Raw genomic sequence first — 12,008 nt, 5'->3', positions numbered from 1 at the left:
TTGCATCCATTTGCTTGCCGGTAGTGCAACAAAAACCAAGATAAATGTAGGATTACACCACAAAAAAAGAAAAAAAGAAAAGAAAATGCTGAAAAGTAAGGAGGAGTTAGAGAGAGGGACAGAAAAAGAACAGATAAAAGAGAGCTGGGAGTTCACAGACCGTGTAGTGAGTAAGACCCCCTACTTTTACAGACAGATGTAATCTCCTCTGGTCTAGGACTGAATCCTGCTGAAATCTTCCCTGCTGTACCTCTCCTGCTCGGTCTCACTCTAAGCCTCTATTACAATATCAATACAGGTTTTGCCAGACAGGACTGGGGACTGAGGATAGTGCTACATGTTTCCACATATCCGGTTCTGAAACATGGTATTTTTTATACTTATTTATTTTTTTATAAAAAATATCAACAGCGTTATGCAAATGATCTATAAAAAATGTAGATAATGTAGAAGTGCTCACACCTGTAACTCCTTAGTCTTAATTTAATTTGAGATATGTTGTGAACAATCATCATCACTTCATCACTGTAAACTGTGATCTAGTCACAGTAGGCACAGAGAGTCTCCCCACGGTGGGAATGACTTGAATTTATCTCTTTATGGTCACAATGAAAAGAAAACTATGTTCAATACAGTATGGATGAAAAGCTAAACAAAGACATATACAGTACCTGTCTAAAACGTAGCCCAGCGCCTTCTGCCTGGTCCCAGAGTAGACAGAGGGGCTTTTCTCCCAGGCCACCAAGTTGGAAGCATCGTGGAAAAGGTGGATGTTGACCAGATCAAAGGCACTGGGATGAAAGAAGACAGTCTGAGTGACCTTCTTCAACCACAACATCATACACGCACAAACATGTGATGTTTCATTTCAAGTGAGAAAACTGAAGCAAAAAGTACACAAGAGAATTGCTGCTTTTTTATTTCATCAACTGCATTAAGACTTTGAACATAGTAATCACAGGCAACTTAAAGGGTACCTAACATGCTAATTTTTAGATTTATGAATGTATTTTGGGTTTTTACTAGAACATGTTTACATATTTTTATGTTCAAAAACACTTTATTTTCCTCATACTGTCTGTGCTGGAACACCTGTCTCCACCCCTTGCCTGAGATGCTCCATTTTAGCACCTGTCTCTTTAAGCCCAGCCTGCTCTGATTGGTCAGTTTTCCCAGGTTATCCTGTTCGTTGCAACGGAATGACTGTAACAGAGTACAGCGGCAACTGCTTCTAATCCAAAATCTTCACAACTGGACATGTACCACCAAGAATATGATCGAAATTGGGCATCCTCTGAAATTGTAACATCATATGTATGAAAGAAAATACAGAATAACATAATAGGTCCCCTTTAAGCATTGATTAAAGCTCACTGTGCGTATTTTTAACGAGGGTTTGGAGTCAAACTCTTGAACACAAAATTATAGACTTAGTGCACATTATCTTGTTCCTGATGGTGAAAAAAAAAACCTTGTTGTAAAGGGGATAAATTCTTTCTAACCCAGCCTCTCTAACACTACACGTGAGTGCAGATATCACTACATGAAACACTAATCTGCTGTCTTTCAGTTTGTGCTGTCAGGCTAAAAGCAAGATAGCTCAATGTACAGCGATGAACACCACCCTGCTGATCCTATCAGTCTGGGGCGTTTTGTTAGCTGGTGTTCAGCAGGGCCACCCAGAGGAATTGGTCTTATCTCAAGGGGTTTATTCTGCAGTGACATCCTGAACAAATGAATACATGCATGGCTCGGGCTATCTCTGTCTATCCCATCTACAATCTGATCTCCCTATTCTTCAGCAGCCCCTCTCTCTGCTGCTCTTGTCAAACGTCATGCCCCTATTAAATGCTTACCGTTTCAGCTCTTTAGTTCTCATGTCATCCCTCTATTAGATTACAATCCCCGTCTCCCACCCCACAGCCACCCTCCTCCCCTCACCCCTGCTCTGCACACGGGAAGCCAGAGTTTGTATTCATGCTGTACAGGTGGTTCAACTGCATGTAATGCTTTCTGTCATCTGTCATATGCAACTGCTTGACTAACGCGATTACGTCTAATCAAATCCCTGCTCTCTTCCATGGCACACTCGCTGTCTGTGTGTCCTGTCTATGACCACCACACCTTGCACAGCCCATTGGGGCTTGTGGGTAAAGCTGACTGACATGGTTGGATCTTCATCTCTAATCACAACGATACGGTTGTAATGATTGAGGGCTGAACAGAGACGAGGTGGGGCGTGTCATTGGAGGGACTCACCATTCAGGCAGGGCCCATCGAGTTCGGATGAATCCCTTTCTGGACCACTTGCACTGCAGGACAGAGAGACTCAATTTAACATCACAATGGTAGAATTTGACATTAAGAAGAATTCAGTCATCACAAGGCAAATGAGAGCTACAATGTCAAATGTTGCACAGTCATGTAACAATGTCCGTCATCATGATTTCACATTTTTCAACACTATCAGGAACTATTAAGTTGACTTTCCATCAACAAATATCTTTTTGTTTTAAATCATAAGGGTTGATATGAAATTAAACCTTTGGGAAAATGGACAGATGCAGAAAAACATTAATTATTAATAATCTATTAAAAGTAATACATTAGTGGTGATGAAAAGTAACAAAGAGCATTTGATCAAGTATTGTACTTGAGTCGGCTTCTACTTAACATGGTTAGGTCTACTTGATGCCGCTTTTCACTTCTACTTCACTACATCTCAGAGGGGATTATTACACTCTTTACTCCACTACATTTGTATCTGACAGACAATTATAAGTTACTTGAAACATTAAGACTTTTTCTGCACATAATACGATGCGTCATTGTAGATTAAACTTGCTACAGCATATAAAATAGCTTGAGAATGACAACTGCCAAAACATTAAAATGCTGTTATTACATTCATATAAACTGATAATAACATTTTATTACAATGATAAAAATGCTCAAAAAGAGGCCATTCTGCATAGTGAGTACTTCCACTTTTGACACATTTTGCTCAGTGAAATTTTAAATGCAGGACTTTTACATTGTTGTCTTAGTACTTTTACCTAAGTAAAGAATCTGAGTACTGTGTAGTGTAGACTGTGTCAGTCGACAACATAATTGCTTGGCAAGTAGTTTCATAATTGATTAATTGCTAAAGTCAATTTTCAGTTACAAATGCCAAAACAAGCCTAATTCCAGGTGCTCACTTATGAGCTTTCCTGTGTCTCACGTGTTAGTAAATTCAATATCCTGAGGTTTTGGACAGCTGGTTGGACAAAACTGGCAATACGATAAAATTAAATCATTAGACTTATGATGAGGATTTTTCACTATTTTCAGACAGTTTATAGACCAAAAGTATAACCGATTAATTGAGTAAATAAATCACATTATTTAATAATTAAATAATCATTAGTTGCAGAAGTATTCACATCCTTCACTTCAGTTAAAGTAATAGTGCAAGTTATAGTAAGCATTTTTTTACAAGCTTGTCATTTGTTTTGTGTGTAAAATATTAATCTAAAAGTATCTTGTATCTAAATGTACAAGTGAATAAATGAAGTGCAGTAAAACTTACAGCATTTCTCGCTGAAAAGTAGTTAGTAGGAGTAAAAAGTAACATAAAATAGAAATATTGGTACTCCAGTAAAGTATTTCAGAATTGTTCTTGAGTAATACACTTTATTATGCTTTTTTAGTTACTTTCCAACAGTAATCCTATGTATAAACAGGCAGGGAGCCTGTTTATTAGTTCAAATCCAGCTGATAAAAAAGAATCAAGAGCACAATTTATTTGTTTAGACACTTCAAAAGTTAGTTCAAAAGTTCAAAGTTAGTTTAAAAGTCAGTTGCTCTGTTACATGTCTGATAAATGTCGAATGAATGGCTTTAACACACAACATCCAGTCTGTAGGTTAAAGTTATACAAAATATACAGTGTTCAACTCAGTATAAACATTCAGTATGCAGCTGTTTGATCAGATCCCACCAGCCTCGAGTTAATTATCCAATCACAAGTCCGCAGACCTCTCTGAAACAGCACATGATTCACCATGAAGCTGGTTATTAAATGAGAGACAAATTGATGTTGCGAGTGTTCTCATTCTGAATAGATAAATACGTCTCTTTGCCTCAGCCTCTCTCTTTTCCTGTCTATCTCTCTGTGATACTCCTAATGGGGAGTTAACTGCAGTGATGAATAAACTAATTATGGGCCAGGTCACATAATTACAAATTGACTAATTTTATTTAAAAAAAAAGAAAAAAAACCTCAGATGCAAATTAAAAGCCTAAGAGGTATTTGATTGCACCTCACATCCTTCAATCTGCATTAGTACAAGATTAACTGTATCAAATTGAATTACATTAGCATACTTGAATTAATCCATACTGCCTCAGCAGGATGTATGGGCCCAATTATAACTCGCTGTCCCGATATTGTGACTTTGAAAGGAGCAAATGGAATTAGATGTGAGTGTCACACTGCGGCATAACGGATTGACCTTACACTTGAAAAAAAAAATGTTTTAACAAACTGAATCAGAATATATTTGTAAGAAAAATAAAAGGATTGAGTAATTAGATTCATGTGTTTATGTACACAAACTGTACACGTATATTCAATTACACAGGTTGCGTGAAAATCTGTACTGCATGCGTTCGTTGATGTAAAGTTAAGGAAAGAAAGTGGGGAGGATGAGGAGGGATAAGATGAAAAGTGAGTGTCTGGGGGGTGAGGGGTTGGTGGAGGGGGGGTGGGATTTGCTCAGTGGCCATACAAGCTCTGACTGCAGCCAGAGACGTTTAATCTCGATTTAATTTAAAGAGCCATTAACTACAATCGCAGCATTAAAATCCATCACTTCCTTGACACCCGGCCCCAGATTGCCCCATTTCCTGCACGTATGACTGATTGACCCCCTGCTTCATCGCTTGCTTATAAACACGCTCATGACACACACACACATACACACACACAGTAAACACACACGGACGATCGTCCCGGTCAGGCAGAACGGGTATATACATAGCAGAAGGTAAGAAAAAAAATGCACTTGGCTGTCTATTTTACATAATTTAAGCGCTTTTATTTTGTAACGGGAGTCCAGTTAACATGATTATCTCACGCAATCAATCAAAGTGCAGAAGAAGAGAAGTGTCCCTCTCTATTGGTTGACATGATGACATCATGATTTGGTTGCTGCAGCTGATATTGGAGCAGAGACGATGACACAGATGCTGTCCAGCCCCATTTAATCTCCTGCTGAAACATCATCATCACCCCTTCCTCCCCCCTACACACACACACACACACATACACACACACACACACACACACACATATATCTTGAAAATGGGTAAATTTAGCCAATATAGTCTTTGCGATGCAATGTCACATTTATTTAGAATAAAAGCCATATTTGGATTAAACAGAGAGGTGATATGTAATCATATCATATATCAGGTTTGGTGGTTATAAAGAGTCAGTGAGAGGGGACGAGGGGTTGGGGGTCAAAGGGCAACGGTAAAAGGTCACAAGGCTCGGGGTGACATTGGCTGACCTTCTACAGGTCAGCGATGGCGTCTCCGCCCATGACAGTGATGAACGGCTGCTACACAGTGGGTCACGTCCAGGGGTGTCAGGCAATACATATACAGGGGCTGACCGCAACACACACACACACACACACACACACACACACACAAGGGATGAGAAAGAAACAGACAGACAGAGGAAATAGGGGAAAAAAGACAAGATGGGGTGATGGAGGGAAGTAGGACCACTGGATTCACTGGAAACTGGAAACCACTACATAAAACTCCCCAATGGAAAATAACGCTCCCATAAAATGTCAGATGTGACACAGTCAGTACACACACACACACGCACACACACACGCACACACTCCCAGTCCAAAACACCCTCCCGCCACTGTTTCCTGGTCCATCCCGTTTGATTCTTTGACCTTTCTTATATTTCAGCTCAAAGTCCAACCCCCATAAATAATATTATGGCGGGGTGATGTTTGGAGTTGGGGTGATAGAAGAGTGCAGGGCAGGGAGGGGGTGCGAGGAGGGGGTTACACAAAAGCCCTGTGACAGAAATGCACTGTGAGTAATAAGTAATACACACAAACGCTGATTGATTTGAGCCCCGGTAGACAGTCACATTTATCTTTATTCCATCATCCAGGGGGGCCATCAAATAAGAGAGGGCCTCACATAGGGTTTATATGAGTGGACAGCACGTGTGTGTGTTCGGATAAAGATGCACCACATGTGCAGAGAGAAGTCTCTGTCACTGTCACCACTCAAACGTTGCAGTAAACACGATGTAGGAATGCCAAGTACTTCGAGAATTCACGTTAAATTCAAGAGGATGAAAGAAAAATGATGGATTTAAACGGGCTAAATTGGATTTTTGCAGTTGAGTTCAGTTGTAAAAATCAATATACATTTTCTGATCTTTCTGTATACAAAAAAATGAGCGCAGAAAGCCTTCATTTAGCTTTCATTTCAACATTATCCCCTCGTTTATGAGCTCCTTGCAGTCTCGTGGATCACGCCTGTCACGGAGAACAGCATCTGTGTCACAGGTGTCTTGTCTGGTGATAAATGCGGAGAGCATTTTACAAGCAATGCCAGTTTAAATGACTTCATCTCCTTAACGTACGCATCTGTGAATCACGCACAGGGGTTTAAATCAAAGGAGAAAAACATGAAGGAAGTTAACTTTCATCGGGGGCAGAACTTGAAAGTAATCACAGCCCCGTATCAGAGCTTACTACAGAGGGCACTAAAAGGGTATGAAAAGTCAATGCTTTTATGGACACGCTCATGGTGCCAAACAACAAATACAAACTCATATGGATGTTGATCTACAGCCTGTCCGCTACTCCCTTCCCCTTCTCTTTTTTTTTTTCTCCTACGGCTGTGTAAAACAATCAATAGCAAGGGCACATTAAGGTCTGGGTCGTATACTTTATTTATATAAGGCAATGACAAATCCTTATGATGCAATGGTTTTTGGAGGCATGTATTACTGCGCCAAACAAATAAATATATTAATACCCACAGGGGAGGCGGAGAGATTGACGGAACAACGGGAAACGACAAGCCGCCAAATCCATCACGGCGACCTTTCAGAAGAAATGCGCCCACTATTTTGTCCACTTCCTTCTTATTCAGCATTTCAATTAATGTCCCCGCTTCTTTCTCCTTCACTTACAGCTATAACTCAGGGTGGGATTACGGAAAGAAGTGACGTTTTTGCATATTTAGGGGTTGTCACTTAAATCAGAATCAAGGAGCAGAGAAGGGCCGTGAGCGGGAAGTGTGAATGTAAGTGATTTTACCCAATATTTTATTTTATGACATTGAGTTTGTGCCACTTTTAAAAGCTGAAATAGAGAGCCATCATGAGCATGATCCAGGTTGAATGAAAATGGATATTTTCAGAGTGTTGAGTGATATTATTCAGGAAAAAAAACTTTTTTGGTTTGATTTCTGTGCTCTATTCAGTAAGAGACTTTGCACAAGAGCTGAAACAATTAGTTAATTAATGAGTCCAATGACAGAAAATTAATCTGCAACTACTATGATAATAAAGTATATGTTTACTTTTCAACTATCTTTTTTTCTCTTTTTAATTATGAGCTACTTTTCTCTGTTTTATATCAGCATAAATAGAACATTTTTGGGTTGTGGACAAAATGAGCAATCTGAAGACATCATTGGGTTCTGGGAAATTGTATTAATACTTCTTTTTTTGTACAGTTCTACAAACAAAATGATTAATCTCAAAAATAATTGAGAACCTTGTGAAAATTTCCAAATATGGACACGTCGTGTCTAAACTAAAAACATTAGTTTATCGACACGTATCGATTCTACATATTTGAAATGTTATGTTCAAATGACACACACACTCCTGTAGTGCCCCCAAACCCTGCCTCCTGTCACTCACACACACAGCTGTCTTTTTGTCAATCATATTATTCCCTCCGGTTGCATACAGGCTTCTGCAAAGTGTTTTTTTTTTTTTATATAAGTGTGACAATCTCAAAGTTTTTCTGTGCACTACTACGAGAATACTATTTTCATTAATGTAAAGTGTTACTTATTGTTAATGTTACAAGTCATTCTGCTTTTCTCTGCTACACACCAAATAAAGTTGTTGTCACGTTATAGCCTAGTTATATTTAACTTTAAATCATTTTAAATTTATGCTCTCAATGTCAATTTTTCCTCATGGTATTGAATGTCGCGATTTTTTCAGGAATTATATCGAAGTTGGAAATTCCAGTATGGTGACACTAGTCTAACCATCACACACCGCTCAAGTGCAGGGAAATGTACTGAATGACATTTGGTTTCTCTTTTATACACACAAACCAACACACGCATACACCGAGCCCTCCCACCATGATGTCATCAGGAGCTGACACTTTATTAATGGGGGACTGTAAAGGGAAGACACAAGCAAAGAAACACACACATCTGTCTCCTGCTGGCCACCTGAGCTGTCTGCTGTCACTCTCTAACCTTCCTCAGACGATTCTGTCTGACAAGCTGGATGAATTTCACACACATTTTTTGTATTTACAATTATCATGTAAACAAGATACCTGCCCTCTGCGTCTTTGTTGTTAACTTTAAATCATTTGGTTTCTTTTCACACTTGTTACAACAATTACTCATCCCATCTGAGGCTGCATGACCCAAAACTGAGAGCTCAGCTGAGACAAACCAGTTGCTTTCTTTGGGACTCTTGTGTGGCGTTCTGTCCGGTCCAAGATCCCCGTGTAATAGGATTCCTCAAAGCTGCAGATGGATGGCAAATCTAGGCGGTTTCATCTACTAAAAGAGGGCATAAATCACTAGCGGAGGAAGCGGGGACGAGGCAGGGGTTATCACCAGTCTGCCTCCCTCATGAGAGCTTTGCATTAAAGCATTAGTGAAATTAATTCATCTTTCATAAGAGGTTTGAGCAGTATCTGTGATCTATGATAACAACCAATTTCTCACTACGGAGGGACCGGAGGAGGGAGGGAGGCGGGAGGAAAAAAAAATACTCAGCGACCCTGATAGACTACACAAATCTGCTCTTTTTAAATGGGCTAACATTATCTGGAGTGCTGCTCTCTGGAGCATCATCCCAGATTCATATCCCAGCCGGGAAAGAGGCATAAATCACCGGGCAAAACTTTTCTCATCTATCCCCCCCTTCAGCAAACCTCCTTTCTCTCTACATCACTCCCCTCATCCCTCTCACGCTGAGCCATGCCACGTTTGTTTTGTGGTTTTCTTTGCTTGTCCTGTTAAACGCAGAACAATGCTTTTGCTGTAATCATTTTAAATGGCTTTGTGCCTCAATCAGTGTAATTGGTTTTAGATCATCTCCAGAATGGGAAAGTGGGAAACCTGAGACGTGAAGATGTTTAGGTGTGTGTATGCGTGAATGTTTGTGTGTATGTCTGGGGTGGCTCGGGGTGGGGAGTCCTGCAGTGTGTGAAAGAGACGGAAATTGGGGGGAAGTGTGTGAAGGGGGCCGTATCCATCTGTTTTGCATATATTTGCGGAGGCGGCCGTCGGAGCATGGTTGACAGATGAGTGGGGAGTGCAGGGATGACACACGGGCGGTCGTGCTCTTTATTACTATATCAGCACAGCTATGCTCAGCGCTCGGCTCCCCTCTGATAACACACCGCCACCAAAACCAGAAAACTGAACACAGCGGAGTGAGCAGAGAATTGCTCCACGGGACACAGCAACGAGGACTTTGTCTCTGTTTCACGATTTGAATTTTTTGACTGATTTGTCTTTAAATCAGCCATGTGTCAGCTGGATTTCTTCAAAGCAGAAAAAAAGATTGAACTCTAAAACAAAAAGATGTAAAAGAAAATGAAATGGCTTTTTTAAAAAATGTATTAAAAAAGGGAAGTGACATCCCTTGTACTTATATAAATTATTATCTGAGGTTATACAACATAACAAGACTCAATGGCTGAGGTGTTTTATAAGATTCGTTTATCAATTTTGTTAAGAGAAAAATATATCAAAGTTCATTAGTTTTTGTTTTTATTATACACAACATTAAATGTCTGGAAAAAGGGTACTGTACTTCAAATGAGTGATTGATGACTTTACACTCAGCAGCTTTATTAAACCTGTGCACTATATGCGATGTAAAAAGGCTTCATTTGTCATGACACATTCCCCCCTCTCACTGTGATATCTGTCAGTCCATGTCCCAGCACAAACAACACCACCATCAGTCAGTGTGCTTATTACATTACCCACCTCAGGAAAGTAGTCCTGTGGAAACTTCTCCTTCTCCAGTGAGGGTGTGCTTTCTAGTGTCTCTGAGTAGGTCTCCTTCCCTACAACCTTCTTGAATTTCTTGGCTAAAGTGGAAATGGTAGGAGGAAGGACAGAGACAGAACAAGAAAAGGAGGAGGTGGAGAGCATGGAAAGGGGAGAAAGACAGTTTATTGTTACAAACATGGCAGGTTAATTTTTGGAGACCCCATGTGTGAGTCTGAATCTCCTGCTACAATCAGAGCTCACTAAAAGCCGGGGCAACTTCCTCAGACAACTGCACCACCTGCTGGTCGGACTGAAGAACATCTGTATTGAGTTAGACAGTGAGGGGTCACAACACAGGGAAAATTAAATATATGTCTGTCTTTGATCTCACGGGATGATTTAGGTAGTTTGTGAATAATGAGCCTCAACATATCCTGATCCCTCTGCATTTACTATTACATGAACATAAAATTACTGGGCCAACCAATTCCTCTTCCTTTATACTTTGTACAGAATAGAGAGCACACTGCACATCTGTCTGTCCTGGAAGATGGATCTATATGCGCTATATTCTTTATGTTAAAGTGTTTAAAATGTTGAGGTACTTATTTATCCGATTCAGGAGTCTATGGATACAGGGTGTCATACATGTTGGTCTTCTGATGAATGTTGCTGATTTGTGATTTTGGGCTACATAAATAATGTGACAAAGTCCAAGAGGGTCTTGATTTGAGGGAGAACTGAAGTCAGATAGGGGTGTAACGACATATTGTTGTGATATAAAATCATATCAGTTAGGGATGCATCGATGGGCCAATACTGATATGTATTGTTATTTATTCCCCCTTTTGTGCCAGGGAAACAAAGAAATATTGATTTAAAAATAACTGAACTGTTTTAAAGTCTTTCAGGCCTTAAATAAACTACCTCTGATTGAACACAAATTTCATCATGAAACAACCTTCTTTCACATGAAAACATAAAAAACTGCTTCAAAAGCCTTTTTACTGTATATTTAATTCCCTCTCTAACGTCTATTTTATAATGCTGCAAAAATGTCAACGAATTTCTCCTTCAAACTGTATTTATTCAAGTTTCTTGCCAAAAACTAAATTTTACAAGGTTGCATTTGAACACATCATGATAATGTAATAATTTACATTTGCCGATTACTCATTTTTACTGACGAGAGCAGGAATGCATCATAATGTAACTACATGCAACCTTTCTTAGCTGTTTGTACAGCTACTGGCTACTACCAGTTAACAGCTAACATTAACTAGCTAGGATTAGTTGCTCACAGTGTAGCATTATCGGGGAAACAGTAGAATGCGTCCCACGGAAGATCTCTGTTTGGCCTAAATACGCTTTCTTTAACGTCCCCGGGACAACTGGACCGCACAAAATTGATGTGACACAACAAAAAAATATATCAGCCAATGCCATCGGTAAATGTCATCTGATTTACCGATAGTTTGATGCCGGTCAACAAGGCGCGTATCAGCCGATACCGATATTTGGCCAATAAATCAGTGCATCCTTAATATAAAGCATATGCGTAAATAATAACATGGATGATGGCTGAGGTCCATTTAACTGTTTCAGTTTCAGGGTCCTGGTATTGTGCGTGCTGGCTCACTGTCATGGCTTACTGGGACACTTGTTTAGAACAGAGCCATGGTTCTATGTTAGTAGTAACACAGATG

General features: G+C 39.8%; 1 protein-coding gene across 2 annotated transcripts in view; it reads right to left on the bottom strand.

Annotated features, from left to right (window-relative positions):
- The window catches only part of LOC126406589 (inositol polyphosphate-5-phosphatase A-like), a 169,859-nt gene that overhangs the window by 58,822 nt on the left and 99,029 nt on the right, over positions 1-12,008 (bottom strand). For both annotated transcript variants that reach the window (XM_050070953.1, XM_050070952.1), the window contains exons 6-8: positions 10,297-10,400; positions 2,260-2,312; positions 672-791 (exon numbers count right to left, since the gene is read on the bottom strand). In XM_050070953.1, the coding sequence (XP_049926910.1) occupies positions 672-791; positions 2,260-2,312; positions 10,297-10,400 (277 nt within the window). The remainder of the gene's footprint in view (positions 1-671; positions 792-2,259; positions 2,313-10,296; positions 10,401-12,008) is intronic.

The sequence above is a fragment of the Epinephelus moara genome, chromosome 19 (assembly GCF_006386435.1).
Source record: "Epinephelus moara isolate mb chromosome 19, YSFRI_EMoa_1.0, whole genome shotgun sequence".
NCBI lineage: Eukaryota > Metazoa > Chordata > Actinopteri > Perciformes > Serranidae > Epinephelus > Epinephelus moara.
The sequence above is the reverse complement of the archived record's forward strand: the minus strand, read 5'-3'. Positions and strand labels throughout refer to the sequence as shown.